The sequence below is a fragment of the Furipterus horrens genome, unplaced genomic scaffold (assembly GCF_987537825.1).
Source record: "Furipterus horrens unplaced genomic scaffold, mFurHor1.1.pri manual_scaffold_8, whole genome shotgun sequence".
Taxonomy (NCBI): Eukaryota; Metazoa; Chordata; class Mammalia; order Chiroptera; family Furipteridae; genus Furipterus; species Furipterus horrens.
The window spans coordinates 3,181,787-3,201,816 of NW_028327178.1; the positions used below are offsets into that span (position 1 = coordinate 3,181,787).

Sequence of the window (20,030 nt, forward strand, 5' to 3'; positions counted from 1 at the left end):
GTGTCTCTCAGAACTCCTAGGTATTCATTTGACAAGAAACACAAGTCCAAAGAGCCATTTTAAAATAATTATTTTACAATGAATATACTAAACATCAAAGTAAATATAGAGAGATCTATTTAAAGTTCTGCAAACCCACTGCTGAGCCTTTACAGATACTGGGAGGTTGCCATTAAGTAGGTACTTACAAAGTTGAGGACAGTTCTCAATATGTAGAAACACACGCTCTAGTTTCCAAGCCATCCAATAATTCTAAAGGGATACAGAAATGTTATAAATCAACTAGAAGGCAGGGAAATAGGGAAAGAAAATGTGGACACAAAGGAACATTAAGAAAACACAAAATATAATGATAAAAATAACCCCAGATATGTTACTGATCAATATCAGTGAAAGTAGAGAAATTCACCAATTAAAGAATCAGGAGCAGTGGGTTAGACTCGGGGAAGAAATCCAGCATTGTGACACATCTAAGACACACGGCGGAAATGACGGTGTGCGCACGCGGGAAGGGCGAATACCAAGGAACATGGCAGGACAGCGAGGCCTGAACCACAGGAGAGCTGTCCCTCCTGACCTCTCCTTGTGTCTGTCATAGTTGGCTTCTGAGGCCGTGGCTGGAGATGTTTCCCTTTATTAGGATTTCCACGAGAACATTTGACAACTGTATTTGTCCTGTTATTCTAAAACAAAGCTGTGAATTTTGTATTTAATCCCCATCTCTTTTATGGTAACGGAAGTAGCTCCTCTAGTCTCAAGAAATGAAATGAAGTTTGGGAACTCTTCTCACAGGATGATCATGTCCTCAGCAGTGAGCATTCCCCAGAATGTTTATTATTGTCCAAAAGGGACACCCCATCCATCTGTACCAAGTAAACAGAGCCAGATAATACTAAATCCAATGTGAGATCATAATTCTAAGTTCGAGGCTCACGAACGTTTTATGAGAAGATAAACATATTAGTAGCAGAATGCCATGAAGATATAATTTGAAATAACATGACCTTCTGCCAGTTCCCAGCACGTGATTTGAGTGTATTCTCTCTTTAACAATGACTTCATGAGTACACATGAAATATTAGGGATTTTGAGAACTAGTTACTAAGATTAAAACAACCCACAAAACTCTGCCTGCTTTCCAAGTGTGCGTCAAACCCATGAGGAGTGTTGGATGAGTAACATTATTCCCGGACAGATAACGCTACAGACATAAGGCTGGGCTGTGAGGTCAAGCCCTTGTTGCCAGCAAGTATCTTCCGCAAAGAGGCCAGAATGGTCCTTCGAGAACTGAGTCCCAGTCAGTCCTCCACGCAGCCATGCACCGCCTCTTCTTTGCCATCAGTCCTCCCGTTGCTGAGCTGCTCTGGGGTCAAGGGTCAGAGGGTGGGGATTTGGGGACCCTCTGTCTCTCTGGCATTAGCTCAGCTCTGCTATAGGTGGGCAGGCAGCCCTGCAGCCTGCCTCAATGAGCGAGCTGGGATGGATGTGCTTTTGAGCATCTTTTTTTTTTTTTTTTTTTTTTTTTTTTTTGAGGGGGAGAGAGAGGGAGTTTGGAAAATTGATTACTGCTGCTTTCATTATCCTTGTTTTCCAGAAATCTGATTGTATATGCAAATTTAATAATTCATAAAAAGCTTCCAGTGTCTGCCAGGGCTTGAATCTTTAGCTTCTATTCCTATGACAATCGGTGCTGTTCTGATAAGAGTAGCACAATTATTATTTATTTCACGGCTACAAGATGCACAAAAGTCAGAAAAATGTTGCTCTCACAACTAAAATAACTTTCTTGACTCTCAGCTCATAGTTCTGCTTGGCAGCAGACAACTTCATTTTATCCAGTAAATTTCTTTTTTTTTTTTTAAAGTCATATTCAAGATTCAACTCAATTCCATTTGATGCCTTCTCTGCAAGTGATTTCTGCTCTTCTCCTACTTCCCAAGCCCTGCAAGGGGACACAAGGAGAGCAGTGTCCTGACCCTGATTTCTTTGTTATCTGTCCCGCCTTTGGTGACCTGGGCTGTGCCTGGTGCTCCCTCACCAACACGACCCTCTTAGACGGCCTGCAGCTTCCCGGCACTGCGAGCCCACAGGGTCACGCCCCCGCCCAGCACACCTGTGTGCCCCATGACCAGCCATCCCTTAGGTGCTCACCTCTCTCTGCCCCTCCAGCTTCTTGTGACTGGAGCCCCGGGCACTCCCTGGCCATCGAGGTGATCAGATCAGTGTTTCGGTGCCAACAGATGTGTGTCTGAGTAACCTTTATCTGTTGCTAGAACTGCTCGATTGTATTAGTTATTGTTGTGAATCTGGTCCTGTACCTAATCTATCGATTAAACTTTATTGTAAGTATGTGTATGGAGGAAAAAACACAGCGTACATGGGGCTTGGTGCTATTCTCGGTTTCAGGCATCCTTCGTGGGTCTTGGAACATACCCCTGCGGAGAAGGGGAGGGTGGCTCTACCTGTGTGAAAATGCCAGCTTTGCCCAACGTGTACTGTGTGAACTTTGTCACTTTTCTTAGCCACCCAGTCTCGCTTTCTTCAGCTTTAACACTTGGAACAATAACCACCCTCTGAGTTAAGTATTATTTTGAGGACTAAGGAGACCGTCATTGGTCAAGTCTCTGCACAGGCAGGCCTGACATATGGTAAAGGCTTGCAGCATAGCACAGGGTCCTTGTGGTGCTGACCCGATGCTTCTGTTTACTCTCCAAAGGGAGGATATAAAGAGCACATAAAACTGCCCAGGAGATCAATTGGGAGCTAAGCCATCAAGAAGTAGGGTATCAGGCAGAGCCAGCTGTTTCAGGGGGACTTAGGGCTGTTTCCCAGGCAGGAGATGGGCAAGAGGAATGGCAGGGACAGGTGAGGAAGGGCCTCCTGCCAGGCCTCGTAGTCAGAGTTCTTCGGAGAAACAGAATCAATTCCCTAGACGCATACGTAAGATTGGTGATCAGGAACTAGATCGCAGAGGCTGAGAAGTCCACGGGTCCCCAGGTGGAGACCCAGGAGAGCTGACAGTGTAGTTGCAGCCCAAATTCAAAGGCCTGAGCACCAAGACAGCGGACGGTGTAGTGACAGTCGGAAGCGGGCAGGGTCCAGACCCAGAAGAGCCGCTGTTTCAGCCTCAGTCCAAAGGCAGGACGAGGCTGATGTCTCGGCTCCACAGTGTGTTCCTTTCCTGTCTCCAGCTCACCCGCTGATGAGGCCCCTCCACCCTGGGAGGGCTGTCCTCTTGACTCTCTTTATGATCCAAAGATCAATGTCAGGCAGAAACACGCTCAGGGGACACACCTACTATACTGTTTGGCCAAATGTCTGGGCTCCCATGACCCAGTCGTGTTGACCCATTAACCATCCTATCAACCTTTTAAAAAGATTTTAACTATTTATTTATTTTTAGAGAGAGGAGAAGGGAGGGAGAAGGCAAGGGGGAGAAACATCAATGCAAGAGAGAAACATGCATCAGTCACTTGCCTCTAGCGACCTTTCACTTTGTTGGGATGACACCAGCCGAGCCGCATGGGTCAGGGCAACAACCATCACACTGTCCTGGAGGATGGCAAAGCCACAGTGAGGACATCGGAACCCTTGAACAAACAGAACGAGCGGTAGGTCAGCGGGCGGTCTGGGGCGGAGAGTGGCAGAGTTCTGCCTTGCGGCTGGTGAGAGGTGACGCAGGGGACCGCAGCGGCGTGTTCCGTAAGTGGCCCCCGTTCTGAGCCCGGCGCAGGCTCTACCCTACACTGAGGTGCGTTGCGGCAAGGTGGGATTTTAGAAACAGGAGCTTATAAACTGTAACCCTAACACACTTATTCTTGGTCTTCCCTGAAACATGGAAAGTAGAAGTCATGTATTCTTCTCTCGTTTTCTGTGTATGAATTAAATGAACATTAATGCAGTATCCATATTTCAAAGGGCATCTCTCAGGTACCTTATAAATTCGATCTTTTCCACTTATGTAGCTTTCATGTGAAACCTAGTCTTCACGTCCTTGTAGTAGAAAAGCAAAAACGAACCTTTTCATCTTTGTGGTGCCAGAACTGTGACATCTACAAGCGTGAGCTTTTATTTTATGCATCTCTCACCAACAAAATAAGGCTTAAAATAGGGACTGCAAGTGGTTTCTTTAACTAAAACAAGCTAAGAGAAACAGGTCTTGATACGTTTAAAGTTAACATCATGAAATTCTAGTCTTTTTCATGTCAGATATAATTCAAAATTAATTTTTATATTTTTAAAGAAAAATTGTACTTTTCAATTGTAGCATATTTTCTTTGGAAATTTATCTACATTTAACATTGCTTTTCATGCTTCATGTTATTTGTTTTTGCTGCATCTCTCATGAGGAAATTTTAACGCAGGTGAAGGTGCACATTAACAGATGAAATGACGGTTATATTGTGCCTTAATGTTTAAAATATTTAAGTTAGTTTATTTAAATCCAGAGTTCACTATATATTTCAGTGTTGGCATTCTTAAGTTTAATTGAAGGCTTTAGTACAAGGAAAAACTCAGGAATGTGAGGAATCTCTCTCATTTTGAAATAAATCCGATACTGATGTCAAATGTTTTTGAAATCACAGCGTTACTTAGTTGAAAAGTGTTGATCACTTCTCAACTTCTCAGCATTTGTCCAGCTCTTTAGAAATGCATAATTTCCTGTCAAGCCAGTGATATCCAACGTATGCGTACGCTGGGGCCTGGGGTACACGCAGGCGTGTCCTTGGGGTGACACGGGGCTGGTTCCTGGGGCAGCCTCTCAGGCCTGCTGCGCTGGGCGCCATGCGCTCCGGGTAATTCTCGCCATAGACTGGAAAGGAAGTCCAGAGGCCCAGAGGAAAAGAAAAGTCACAGGAAAGGAAGAAGAGAAGGAGGAGGGAGAAAACGGAGCCATTATTTAGATTCATCAGGGCCTAGAAGTCGATGGGAAATAAATAAAAAGAAGAAAGGACAGCTCTGTGGAGTTTATTAACATTCCCATATAAATCAGTGAATAAATAGAATTTATTATAGAGGCATGTCTATGTGTCTTGGGAACACAATGTATATGTACACACACACATAAACACTTCTATTTTTATGTTTTAGATAATTTTTAATTTTTGTGCTGTTAATATTGGAAAATTATACATGTGATAAAATTACAATGACTATCATGGGTGTTTCAAAAGAATGTATTGCTTGTTTGCTTTATTGACTAACAGGGAAACAAGAAAATCTTTTGATAAATTATAATTAGCATAATATTTTATGGTATAATTTTTCCCAAGAACTATCATAATATAAGTAATAATATTATCCTATAAAATGTTTAATCATCAAGCCAATCAGAACATCTCAATAAGCAATGGCTCCTCTGGAATAAAAAATGCCTCCTATCTAATATCTAAATACACGAGTATGAATAAGTCTTGTTTCCCAAAGAAGGGGCTTAAAATGGTAAAGGGGTGTTCTGCTGTGACAGTGAAATTGCGTGTCTTCTCTTGGAGGCAGATGTCCATACGCAGCTCCCCCCTCCCCCCCCACCGTGCTGGTGTGGCCCACGGAGTCAGACCCTCGGTGGCCGAATGTCCCAAATGCTCACAGTGCCTTGCAGTTTCTTAAGGACGGAGAAACCTGTCGCCAGAGGCAGAGTCCATCATATACGATGTTGTCATCAATATTTTTAAAAATATTTTGAAATTGCAAGTGGCAAGAGCTTGAGAGACTTTTATATTTTCACTTGAAAATTTTATCGCCTTTAAGAATCTTCTAAAAGTGAGTAAATAGTGCCCTGGCTGGGTAGTGCAGTTGGTTGGAGCATTGCTCGGTGTGCTGGGGTCGCGGGTTCAATCCCTGGTCAGGGCACATGTAAGAAACAATCAATGATGCATAAATAAGTGGAACAACACATTGATGTTTCTCTCTCTCTCCCTTGCCCCCCCCCCGCCCCTCTCTACAATCAATTTTAAAAAAGGTGAATAAATGGCCTGGCCAAATTCATTTTGTGTAGCATTCCTGCTAATTTTCAAACAATGATTGTTAAATGTGCAGGTATTCTTTTAGTTTCATTTTTTAACCGTATATGACAATTTTGATTAATAATAACTATTAAGAGTCAAAAAGTATAAGGGCTAGATTTTCTTACTGTATGCTGACCACAGGCTGGTCTTATTTAAGACATAAAAAAAAAAAAAACTTCAATAGCTCAGGGTGCAGGATCAGTGTGGCCATCTCGGGGCTCAGTGGGGTGAGGCTGCCCGTCCCACCTCACTCACTCCCCCCTGACCTGGCTCGGTCCTCACTGGCTGTCGGCCCAGGCAATATTCTAGTATTTCCCAGCTTTGTGAGATTCTCCACTGGGTAGTTGGTCGTATGAGAGCTGACTGTCCTTAGAGCAAATGAGAGAGAATAAGAGCGAAGGCAAGAACGAGAGAGAGAGAGAGAGAGAGAGAGAGAGAGAGAGAGAGAGAGCTGAGGTCAGTGTCTCCGTAAGAAATCTCAATCCCATCACCACTGCTGGGGCAGGGAGTCAGTCTTCGTTGGGAGTGAGTCACGGGGTCACACGGCAGTGACACCAGGGCACAGTTTCTAGGAAGTGGGACACTGAGGGCCATCTTAGAGGCTGTTTGAATCTCTGTGTGTAGTAGGCTATTGACGGACTTTCTACAATCTTTTGATAGTTGTTGTGTTAAAAAAAACCCTAAAATTTAGTGCATTAAGACAGAAACACGGCCTATTCCTCATGCTGTTGCTGGCGGGCAGGGCATGTGTTGACGGGCACAGGGATGGTCCAATGCCCTCCCCCCGTGGCCGGCAGTGGGTGTTGGCACAAGCCTTCTAGGGCACCTTAGCTCACAAGTTCTGTGCACAGCACTGGAGGCAGAAAGAACTGGGGCAGAGAGGCTGCCTAGGTTCTGACGCCCTACGGCGCCGAGGCTGGGACTAAGCCCATAGGAGACTGGGAAGGGAGGTGGGTAGCAAGATAGTTTACAAAGAACAATCGAAAGCTCTTGGTGTGTTTTTGATGAAAGGAAAGTGTGAAGAAGTCAAGTTCATTTTGGGTTTGAAGTGTTCAGCTCGCATAATCAGGAGAAGGCTAACGATGGATAAGAATGGAAAGCCTAAGGGAATATTGCTGATGGGTTCTCTTCAATCATCCTCTCTGATAAACAAGAGAGACCTAATTCTTCCCTTCTGACCTAAAAATTATGATATTGAGTTATATTGCTTTAGACCATGACTTTGGGGAAATCGAGGATTATTCTCAGACTTCTTGATGGAATAACTTTAGGTGCTCTTATGCTTGAATGATAGATAATTAAGCAAAGAGATGCCAGATTTAGCAAGTGTCTAATAAACAGCGCAGTCTTCAACTGCAGCCTGAAGGCACGCGGATCATTCAAGGTATTTATAACGTGACGCGATTTTTACAATTACACAAATACTTTTAAAAGCCAATGGAAAGAAATGCCAGTAGAGCACTACTAAAGAATCTAAGACGCATTTTAGTGAGCCTCTTGCGCTGTGTGTGATACAGGCTAGCAATGCACTTGATGCCTGTAACCGTCAGATGATCAGTTTGGGGTCCGAGCGGACCCTGACAGTCTGGCTCTGTTCAGGGCTCCAGCATCTCTTGTTCTCCCTGGTTCCCTGAGACGGAAGGTACACTTCTGGAAAGTGATCTTCTCCGAGGCAGAGGGGTCTGAGAAGCTCTGGCCTTTCTTAACGTGTGGTTCAAAACTGGGGGCCCGACTGTGGTCACTTGAAGCCTCACGTGGAGGGTTCATTCTTCAGACACCCGCTGATACCTTCGGAGTCGCTGCAGTGCTAACCCCCATGCTTAACATAAGCCAAGGTTACTTGCTAGAGGAGAAGACAAATGCGTGATGATTCTTTCCTTCGTGGGTTTCTCCAGGATTTGTCACGAGGTGCCTCACACTGCCTTCACGTGGACCTGTTGGCGGGGTGGTGCTTGGCTTTTTACATCTGCATCTCCTCCCAGTCCCACGGTGGCTTCCGTGGCCTTTGTGCACTGCTGATGCTTGGCACATTCACTCTGCTGTCCTTGCCAAGGCCACCCATAGAGAACACTCCCAGCGCCGCCAATTAAAGGCCGGCTCAGCTCATCAAATTCAGGAAGCACAAGAGGTCTTGACTTGAGGCTACATTTGCACGGCTGGCACCGCTTCGTTGTGACCCCAGGACATTTATTTAGCTGAAGTTTTAAGGTCTTCTGGTGATACTTGCATTTATATTTTTAAATGAAATTCAGTTAACTGAGTTCAAAACTGACAAACATGATGCTTTTCAATCCTGGGTAGGAAGTGAGGGGTCCATGGGGTGATGGGCTGCAGGGAGGTGAAGGATGGAAGTGGGACCATGGCCGCTGGGGTGGGCAGGTAGCTGCTATGTGAGGGTGGCAGTCATGACGATATTCCTGCAGACACCGCAGGGCTTTCACGAGTCCCTAGAGAAAAGAAGTGGGGACGCTACGGAGCTCGTGACATAATTCGAAACGCACGAGAGTGTGAAAATTTGAGGAAAACATTGATTAGCTTTCTCGGAGACTGGCTGTCAGGTAGTTGAGTTGTGCATGGCAAACATATCAAAAGATCAAAGTTGATTTCCATAATGAGAGGGTTTTGTAAATATAATTACATGGCCAAGCCAGGCAATCACATTTCCCCATGAAGCGTGGCTCCGGGAACATCACTGTGTGCTGTGGCATGGTGGCACCCTTGAGCTCTAAAAGCCTCAGTCAGCACCCTTGTCATTAGAGCTAAAATATAATGTTTCAGAAGTATTGACCGGCTTGCGGTACAGAGATAGCTAGGAAGCTCTTCAGGTTCTAGGTTAAAACAAAGGGCATTTTGGGAAAGTTGTTGAAGCCCGCCTTTGTCCATTTGTAATATGAAGATGCCTCCCGTTGGATTCAGTCACAGCCTAATCACGTAAGCGATGGTTTACTGAATGTCCACCGGTAGCCCTACTAGCATATGGGAATTCCTTTGGGGTATGAAATAAAGGCACTGCCCAAGCCTGAGTTAAGAGATTGTAACTTAGAGTTTCGTTGGCAGAACGCATTTTTCTGGATACAAAGGTGGGCTTGGGCAGGGCAGAAATTCTAAAGTGTTTGGCTTTCAAAATGCTTATCCTTTTAAAAAAATACTGAACACCTTAGGGTATTTTGGTTTGTTTAGCTATATCATTCAGTATTTATCATATTATACATTTAAATGGACAAATTTTATTTTTTACTCTATCCAGCAAAGCTCTTATTTATTTATTTATTTTTAATTTTATTTTTTGGTTTTTCAATTATAGTTGTCCCATTTTCCCCCCCATTTCTCCCCCCACCCAGCCCACCCCTTCTCCCACAATCAATCCCCCCCTGTTTTAAATGGCTATTCATACATAGAAAAATTACACCAGTAAACCAGTTATGTGTTAACATAAAAATCGTATTTTTAAACACCTATTAATATTAAAATATTAATTAATGAATATTAAAGTAATAACTAGGTAATTCCGTGGTTTCACATTTCTGTAAATCTACTTAACGTCTGGCTTATTAGAGGGCAGCTAGACTCTCACCTCTCTCCCACATCAAGTCTGCTGCAGGGTGCTTTTATGGATAAAGTATGTGAGGGAAATCCAGCCTCACAGAGCTACGTAGTTGGAAGGAAGAAAGTATTTTTGTAGTCGTATCAGGTGGATACTACTTCAAACCTCAAAAAACTATAGTTTCTTAAAGGTTAGTTGCGATGAGTGTAAAACTGTATCAGTGAATTTTTATTTTCTGTTACATTAGCATCTACCAATGCGTTTTGCTGTTAGAATGCCTCTTTCACCCTCACGGGGTTGTTTAATATCGTGCGTTACTCCTTGACAGTTATACGTATCTTCCTAATGTTGACGTATTTCATTATTTAAGATCAAAAACCACATCTGCTCTTAGCAACAGTCACACTTAAGGATTCTTAAGGATTGAGCAGCTGTCAAATACGCAGTGATGGGTACATTTTCCTTCGCGAGAAGCTCAAATTTTATCATTTGCTGCCGAAATTGTCCATTGTTTCCCTCGAAGTCAACAGAGTAACTCTGTTCTGCCTGAGGCAAAGACATGCTCTCAAAATTTAAATTTTAGGGGATGAGTCACTTTCAGGGCTTCATCAAGGAGACTTTTAAGTCAGGTGCCCCTTGACCCCCGAGGCGCGCGGGGACGCGTTATGCAGGGGCGTGGACGGCGACGGTCCTGGAGCCCTGCAGAGGTGCCAGTAGTTTGATCCGCCGCTGACTCTGCACCGTCAACACAGATGTTCGCGTACGAGCCGTAGGATCCCGGTTACCCTGTGGTTTGAATATTTCATCACTGCTGGCATCTGTTGCCAAGCATCCGCCTAAAAGGAGCCTTCGGTGACAGCTCCATGCTGACACCCGACGACTTCAAGCAGAACGAGCCGGCTCAGCCACATCGGTACGTGGGTCTACAGGTCAGACAGAGGGGAGTTCCGCAGGCGAGATACTAACTCTGTCTCCCTGCTTCACCTAAAACTGAAGGTCAGGGGGCTACTGTCAGCAAAGTGACAAAGCAGCGGTGCCCTGTTCTGTTTTGTTTTGTTTTTACCAACTTTTCATCCAGTAGCCATTTAATAGTGTGGGCGGTTTTATTAGTTTATTGTAATTCACTGCGTTAGGAGTTTCCCAAGAAACTGTGGGCTTCTCCACCCCACGCCATTCACTAACTTACTTTGTGAGGTGTTTCAGCGACTGTCATTTTTCCTTTGACAGGTGTAGCAAGCCATTTTAAGCTTTCATTTATTATTTTTGTTTTGTTTTGCAATAGTATCTTTTTCAAAAAACGTCCTAAATAGAAGAAAAGTAGAATAACTGTTTTATATAATTGTGGAACATATTATATACTTATACAATTATTATATTGACATTTCTTATTTCATTATAAGAGAAGTGAAAAATTATACTTGTATTTTTTATGCTTAGAGATGCATTTCAGATTTCTGAAAGGAAGAAGTAGAAGACTTGCGTTCTTAAGTCAACTGCACTGTTAACATTTAATGATGCTGAAAAGAATTGGGCATAGCAGAGTTCTCTGACTCATGGAAGAGAAGAATCTACTCCAAAGAAAAGGAAAAAATGCTAAATAAGAAATAAAAATATAATAAAATCTACTCTTTCCCAGGCTTTGCGGAGGTTAACATTTAGCTTAATGTGCGTTATGCAACAGAATGTTTTTGAATGGTGTCATTGCACTGCCTCTAGTTCGGTTGTAGCCTCATTTTGAGATCAATTGTTAAAGAAAAAGCACGGAACTTTTCAAACTCAGATGTAATGAGCTCTTTAAAATCCAAAAAATAACATTTGTTACAGCTTCAGACTGGCAGTGAAGAAACTGCAGAAGCATCTTCACAGGGATTTCTCACATTCCCTGGAGAAGCAACACACTCACCAAGGTGGTTAGCTTTTAAAGAGTTAATTACGTCTACCTTTAAAATATTCAATACTTTCCAAAATTTGTCTCAAAATAATGTTGCGATCAAACTGTCACAATAAACTTACTAGAAAATATTTTTTCTGCCTGAATCACAATAAGGCGAATTATTCACATCTGTGGAGTGGGAGGAGAGAGCGTGGGCCATGTTTTATTTCTCCATTTTCCCGTTTTGTCTGGAGTAGATAGACTTCTCCTTCCCGTAAGTAAGAGACCTCTTTGAAATACCCGCTTCCTTGTTTTCGCCAGCTTTAGACACAGTGCAACGGTGGTGGAGAAAGCGAGTCTTTTAGTCTAGTGGGAGGATACATCCAATCAGAATGTAAGTGAATAGCAAAATAATAGTCAACTGTAATCGCAGAAACACCGCCACGGTAGAGAGGGCCATCCAGGAAGGCGTTTCTGAGAATATAATGTCTGACCCAGGAACTGAAGAATGAGGAAGATCCGGCTAGGCAAACAGCTGGCAGAATGACATTGCAGATAGTAAAGAATTTAAGTTCAAGGTTCTGGGAATGGGAACAGTCTGGAATGCTGAGGAAAGAGGATGGGCCAATGTGTCTAGTGAGGAGAGAGCAGAGGGGAGCAGCGGGGAGCAGTGGGGGGCGCACGGAGCCAGGTGGTCCAGGCAAGAGTGCACAGGGCATCTTAGTCCGTGAAAAAGAGTCGTGGTCTCATGCTAAAGGCAATGGCAAGCCAGGGCAGTATCGTGATTAAACTTAGACTTTAAAAATATATTCAGGTTGCTTAGTGGGGTAGATTTGCCGTGGGCTGGGAGGGTGGCCGATCTGGAGTGGAAGACAGCTTACTCCATCACCTCCATTGTTTGTCATTGGTCTTGAACAACCTGGGGCAATAAATCAATCGTAGTATTCTTAAATTCAGTGTAAGCCATTTAAAAAAATCGGTGTGTTGTTTATTTTGATTTATTTCTGCAGGTCACATGGACCATCTATTCTGGTGATGGTGACGTGACTGTGGCTAATTCTAATGGAATTGCAGAAATGTTCCCTTCTTAAAGTTGTTTTTTTAAGTATCTGTGCGCTCACCATTAATACAAAGCCAAAAACAAATTTTCGATTACCAGACCTCACATTCTCTTTACCTTGTCTGGCATGAGTTATAAAACTGACGAATGTTAGCCTTCGGCTAGAAAATAGAACACCAGCCCCATTTCCACAACAACCACAGGGATGGCCATGGAAAGCTGAAATGTTCTAATCAGAAAGGAGAGAGTGACTAATAGTGATGACTACTGTAAGCATTATTCAAAATAGTAAAAAGGTCAGAATGAATAATAAGGAATCTGGATACCTGAGGTGGGTGAGCTGGATGTAAAAGTAAGAAAAAAATGTGGATGGCCTTTTCAATCTCAACAGGACTGCCTAGTGGTGACAACCAATCTGAGTGATTCTATACAAAGCACAGTTCTTTGCTTATGTACAGCAGGTATTAAATATACACTTATTTATGGAATAACCAAACGTCTATTGCTTCAGGTGGCGGGGATACCTACTAGGGGTATCCTAATCCTAATGAACTATGCTGCCCTTATTTCTGCTCCTTTCCTGGAAATTGCATGTAGGTATTTCTCCCTTCCCAAAGATAAAAGAACTGTATTAAAAACAATTATGCAAAGGACTTTGTATCTTGATGCAAGATGTGTAATATTACCACTTTTGAATGACGTCCCATAATAAACGGAGTCCAACAGCAGGTGATGTAAGTAGCTTGATGGCCGAGCCCGGCCTCTCGGTCGTCCCAGGCCAGCACGTGTCCCTGTTGAACAGACACATGAACAACAGCCCAGGATGAGGACCACCAGCCTGCAATCACGCGTTCAGCCCGTCTGAGCTCACAGACATACGAAAAGCGCACTTACATACACACAGATGTACACATGCCCACAGTCTTAATATCCAGAACTAGTCCCCCCCCGAAAGAGCACGGTCCTTCCATACGCCAGCCCTAGACTGTGGCCGAGCGGTGCCTTGAAAACTACCGGTTGGGACAAAAGTCGGTTCCCAGTTGTTCGTGTAGAAAGCAATACAAGAAGTAACAAATGATAACCTGTGTTTGCGTCCTCACTACTGAAACCTCCTTTGGCTCCGCCCCTTAGTTCTAACTTCATAAGATTTTAAATGTATAACTAATGCTATAGTAGTAAAATAAACTAACATTTCAGAATCCCTTTTTAATTGGACTCCGTGTATCTCCAAGATAAATGATAAATTTGAAGCCTCCACCCGTAAATAAAAGAAAATCCAGTTCCAATTAACTAAGACTAGGAAGACGCGTATTGTTTCAAAAGCAAAAAGCGCCCAGAGATGTGTGGCGGCCATGGCCCGGTGACACTGGTAAGGACTCCCTCCTCCCCAGATTCCCATTTCCATTCTGCTCATTGTCAGAGTTCACCTGTCAGCGTCACAAGGCCACTCACTGCCCGCGATCCCCCCAAAGGGCCCAGCCCAAACAGGACACACCTGAGCCCTCCGGCGGGCTGACCTTTGTACCACGTGGGCTGCGTGTCCATCTCACACTCCATCCCGGGAAATGGAAGGCAGAGACCACCATGGTGGCCTCTGATAACTAGGGCTCCCCCGAGGCTCCCGAGAGATCAGGGTTCCCTGACATTTACATGCAGACACGATGGGCAGACACAGAGCCTGCTGTAGGTGGGAGGAAGCCAAGCCACGAAGAGTGAGTGCTGAGTCGATGCAGTTTCTGGGGGCCTCAAACGGAAAATTTCGGGGAAAGATTTGCTGAGCAGGAGATCGTGGGATCTGCCGAGGGAGAGGAGCCTTAGGTTTTACATCTTAGCTTTGTGCCTCCAGTACTGCAGTTGAAAATTGCGTTTCAACAATTTACGGAATCTTTTAAATCAGACAAAATGCTTGAATCTAGAATAGATGGAAGTTTCACCCAAACCTTGAATTATCTATGGATATATTTTACCAAATCATCTATTGTCTAATCATGACGTTAGAGATAATGAGTAAGATTCATATTTGATGATTAGAGAAAAGAACGGCATTGGATGATTTTTAAAAATGGCTTATTTTGTATTGATGAAAACTGTAGTAATAGCAACGTGTTACATAAATTAACATTTCAGTCTTAATATCATCAGGAAGTTTTTACATAAGCATTTAATTCCCCCTAATGTGGAGTTTTAGTCAGTATCCTGAATCATTTAATGGTATATTACTCAGCATCATCGTAACTGATAAATGCAGAATAAGATTAATTGTCTTTTTCTCAATTTTTAAGATCCTGACTTTAAGGACCTTGGAGTTCTGAAACCATTACCAGGTTGGTAAAGTAGATACTTAATACCGTTCAGAGGTGTTTGTTTTCTGCTATGAAATATCCTTTTGGTTTGTTATTCAAGCTCCGCCTTTGTCTTTGTTTGGCACCCTGTCACCCAGCGTGCGAGTTTGAGGCGGGCGGCCCCGAAGGCATCGTGGAGTCTGTGCAGATCACGAAGGAAGGGAAAGCTTCTGCTAGCGAGGCCGTGGATTGCAAGTGGTACATCCGGGCGCCTCCGCGATCCAAGGTCAGTCTCAAGGTCAATCCCAGACCTGACAGCCCTCTTGGGAAGCGTCTACAGCGTGCAGAGCTTTCAGCAGGCTGGACGTGCTCCGAGCCCCCATTAGCTCTCATTTCTTTTGGATTCTGACGTGCCCTTTGTCTTCTTCTGTCCACTGTAACTCTCATGTCATAGATAACACGGCGATGTTGCCGAAGATCGTTGGAGACCCTGAACACGGGGCTCCACTGTAACTCCACGCTGAGAAGTGGATAGGAATGCTACCCGTAGGCCATGGTCCTAAGTAGTATCGTTACAATTAGGCCTTTTGACCTCAGATCACATCGACGGGATAAGTTGACCAGGGCTTACAAAACCCTGTATCTCTGGCGTGTAAGACAAACCTGTGTGAAGGCTGGGGCCAGCGGTGAACAGGGCCTAGCGGGGCATTGGTGGCATGTGGAAGTGTGTGCCGCAGGACAGGGACGTGATCAGGTCTGCGTTCTGAGAAATCGTTCCCCCTGTGAAGTGAGGACAGAGCGGTCAGCACTGGAGGCAGAAGAGTCCCCGAAGGCCCGGCAGGAGTCCTGGGGCGGGGCTGGTTGATGATGGCACACAGGTGAGGTGACGGCACCGACAGATACAGCAAATGTGGGGGCTGGACACTCGGGAGGAGGGGAAGTAGGGCTCACCTTTGAGGGGGTTCGTATTTCAGAAAATAGTTTTGTCTTCCTTCACAAATATTTTTGCCCGGGGTCTGCACACAATTTGGGAGTGTGGCACACTTTTTCTGGGCTTCCGGTACAGAGATTCAGAGACATGGTCCACATTCCAGGTTTGTCACTTGCAGGTCACCTTGCATCTAAACAAATCTTTGAAAAAATTAAATGCATTGCAAAGAAAGGCAGTAATTCCTCCTTAAACCTCCCCCCCCCCCCCAAGGCCATTGGTACCATAACATTCAACCTAGCTTGTTAATTCTGAGGGAGCTGGATTGGTCTTTCTTATGCTCTTTTATAATAGACGAATGCTATTCATTTTTCTTAAATTCTATTAATGGAAGACTTTTAGAAGGTTTTTTTTCCCCACTGGACACACGTGAGTCCCACCTAATCATTGCAGCCAGCATCTTTGTCACTGCCACTGTCACAAAGGGGGTTTGTCAGGGAGGATCAACACACACCGTGTCTTCCAGCGGGTAGGTAGGCCGACCTGTGGACAGCCCAGAAGAGCAATGCCAATGCACCTGCCTGTGACAGAAGCTGGCCTTCTGTGACCCAGAGGGGAAGCCACCTGCAGAGCTGGACAAAGGGGGCTGGACTGGGACAGGCTTCCTCTGTTAAGTGAAAGGTCAGAGGGTAGGAAGTGGCTGTGAAGAAAAGCGAGAACTGGAATGGCTGCCCGCACAGGTTTTCTATTTTTGTGGCATTCCGAGCAGCTTGTGCTAGGAGCGTGAATTAAGCTCGAATTGGTTCCTGGGAAAATTTGAATGATAACTGGTGATTGAAGCATATTGCTTATTTGAGTTCTATTAAAATTTAAGTCAAGTACATACTGCTTCTCAGCCTTTGCACAAGTAGAATATATAATATCTGATATCTGCTTTGTTTGAAAGTAATAATATAGATGATCCGATTTCATTAGAATGTGTTTGATCCAGTTTTTTAGGACATGGAATGCCAGGCGGACTTTGGAAATCTGTTACTCATTTGACAGATGGATGAGCTGAGTCAGGACGGTGGGGTTTTTTATGGGTTAACAGGAGAACGTAAGAACATGCCTCTGTGAGCAACTCTTTGGTAGGCACAGAGATCCTAGAGCAGAGAGGACGGAAGGATAGCATGCTGTCTAGTCCTGCATCTGGTCCAGAAACGAATGCTGGGTGATCAGATCGTGGTAACCACTTTGGATGGTAATTCCATGAAGTGGGGCTTCTGTCTCAGTGCCAAGAAAAACATCTGCCCTTCAGGTCTCTCTCAGGGAGAAAATAAGCTGATGTACATCTAGAGACATGGACACGGGGGCGCTCTCCATACCGTTGAAGGACTGTGAGGTGACAGAAGAAGACACAGTCAGGCTACATCTGCCTGGTTTTAAGTACTGCAATTTGTCTGAATGCTTGAGACCAGAGCAATGTAGTTTTGATCAATATAGAGAAGGTTTTTGGTTTTTGTTTGAATAATCAAGCTGCCCAAAGACCAAATGAGATTGCATAGGAGTAATCTGGGTAGAGTTTGGCAGGAATTTTGTATAATAATTAAAAAGTCAAGTACACTTTTGGCATAGATGATATTCCATTTTTTTTCAAGACCAGAACTTGATGAGTCTCTCATGAAGGACTGCCCGAATACTTGGGTGGTTAGTAACAATGCTAAAGCGAGATCTTTATGTCCTGATTCAGTTGGGGTGATGTCTCAAAACCACACTTACAGGGGAAATGTTCAGATCTGTAAAGTCAGGAAAATAGATTAGCCAAAGATGTAGAAAAATACACGAATGGAGATAATTTAGTGACTTTAGGTCTTGGGAGAATAAAATTCTAGCTTTGAGTAATGACCCATCATTTAAAACTTGAAATTAATTTTGGATATGTTGTTACTTATTTTTGAAATGTTTCGAATAAAAGGATGAAATGAAAATATATAATAAGTCAATATTTCAAAGTGAAGTTGCGTTCAAGTTAATTATATAATCAACTTCATTGTTGTAGGCAGAATCTTCAAGATGGGCTCCGAGACTTCCAGCCCAGTCCTCGGGACTGGGTGTAAGATACACGTCACACACTTGATTATGTTAAGTTCCCGGCAAAAGGGATTTTGCTGATGCAATTCAGTTCCCCAATCAGTTCATTCCGAGTTAATTAAAAGAGAGTTTATCCAGGTGAGCCTAATCTAATCACATGAGCTTTTTAAAAATCAGAGTATTCTTTGGCTGTGGGCAAAGGAGAAGCCAGAGAGTCAGAAGAACAAAGAATGTTTTCTAGGACCTAAAAATGATCCCTGGTAAACAGTCATCAAGAAAACAGGCCGCAAAGGCCTCGGTTTTCTGCCTCATATATACGCCCTCCACAGCCTGCAAGTATTTCTAACCTACAGAGATGATAAATGGATATTGTTTCAAGCTGCTCAGTTTGTGGTAATTTGTTACGGAGCAAGGAGAAAACTAATGCAATAGAGGAAGGGGTAGCAACTATAATTGATTACAACGATACATTTTAGGGTTCTAAAGACTGTTTGCCCTTATTATCTTGAAGAAGAAAAATAAAAAATTGGGTAAACAAAATGAAAAATCTAACTGGCTAGATAACTACCAATGAAAACATTATCGTTCAACTCTGTTTTTAAATGATGTCTCAGTTTTGCGCTATCAGATTTTGGAGGGCTACCCAGATGGACTTTTAAAATATTTGATCCTTGTCTACGTTTATCGGAAAATCATTTTACTGTTGCTACGTCAGGATTTGCTGTAGGCTGTGTGTTTCTTGGCATTCCAGAAAAGAAGACGCTGTCCTGGTTTCCTGCTGGGTGCTGCTGCCTTCCAGATTCATGGGGTGTCCTGACTTAAGACCTGGCAGGCCCAGTCACAGATCAAACAGCTACCATGCAAGTCCTGGGCTACACAGTGCTTAGAAGGTGGCTCTGTTTATCAAAGTGTGAGGTCTTGAAACCATGGCCAGAGTTTCCCAGACTGTGGTGTGTTTGATTTGTATTTATCAGGGGGAAGATTGTTCCCACGAGTCTTCAACAGGCGCCCCAAATGGTGTCTGTTTCCTGTATATCATTGTGGCGTGACGGGAGGCACCAGATTAAATGGGCACCATGAAATGTCTGTAAATATATTCCTTAGTCAATTGTTAGCTCGATTTCCTTGCTGTGAGTATGCAAAATTGATGCCGCTCCGCTTATTAGTGTGATTGGGAGACAGATATGCCTAGAAATTGCTTATATGTTCCGAAGCTTCCCAAGTCCCATTTAATAAATCATTTTGTCAGCTCAAACTTGGTGATTGATTAGAAAGAAGAATATGCATCGGAATGATTCACTGAGAGGAGATTGTGATCGGGCCGTTTTACTGGAGTTATATATGATTCTGTTGGGCGTTTTCTCTTCTTCCGAAGAGAGACTGAAACACTTTCTGTAGTTTTCTCCCCAAGTAAACCCATTGTCATGGGCATCCTTCCACGCAGCGAGATTATGGTGCAAGCCTTACGCTGCTGAAATATTATTGAAATCACAATGCGGGGGCGGGAGCGGGGCAGCTTTTATAGGATCTCTGCCAGAGTGAGAGTGGGGAGGCTTGGTCACTTTTCTGGCTAGTGACATTTGCAGTCAACAGCCCTGCGCCCAGGAAGGCTAAATACCCACTGGCATGTTTTATTTCTTTTCTTGAATGATAAAAAGGAAGCAGTTATAAAAAACAATTGAGTACTTCAGAAGTGAATAATAACATCCAGTGACTGTAATGTTCGCTTCCTCTGTCAGTTGTATGCTGTCTAACAAGAATGGCCTTTCGGTGTAGACGGTACTCAGACCTCAATCACGCACTTCACGTGAGAAGGCAAATCGAGCTCCTCTTAGGGAAAATATGGCAACTGTCAAATGAGAAAACATGGGCCAAGTGCGCAAAATTGCCTTTCTAACCCTAGCGACAGTCTTCTCTAAAGTCAGTTTGTCTTTTGAGAAAATTGAAGACCGCCATTTATTTCAGAGGGACACTTTTATTTTCTACGGATCTCATTTGTATTCCAATCATCAGCTTGGTTCCTTGTCCCCTTAGGAAAAGGGCGATGGCTGCTTATTTATTAATTTTGTTGTAGCTGTTTAAGATTATAATTTTCTTTAGGGAATATAAGTCTGTGAGAATTTTTTATCAGTGTATGTGAGGCTGTGCAGTGCGATACTAAGGTGTAGATTTTTCAGGATTATCTGAGTTCAGTACTGATCTCAGGGGCCTGTGTGGCTTTGAGAACGTGACTTATTTTTCTGAACCTCTACTTTTTCATTTTTA

General features: G+C 43.6%; 1 protein-coding gene across 2 annotated transcripts in view; it reads left to right on the forward strand.

Moving 5' to 3' along the window:
* Positions 1-20,030, forward strand: part of NETO1 (neuropilin and tolloid like 1) — a 72,319-nt gene that overhangs the window by 32,753 nt on the left and 19,536 nt on the right. For both annotated transcript variants that reach the window (XM_090285393.1, XM_090285392.1), the window contains exons 5-6: positions 14,765-14,806; positions 14,923-15,050. In XM_090285393.1, the coding sequence (XP_090141519.1) occupies positions 14,765-14,806; positions 14,923-15,050 (170 nt within the window). The remainder of the gene's footprint in view (positions 1-14,764; positions 14,807-14,922; positions 15,051-20,030) is intronic.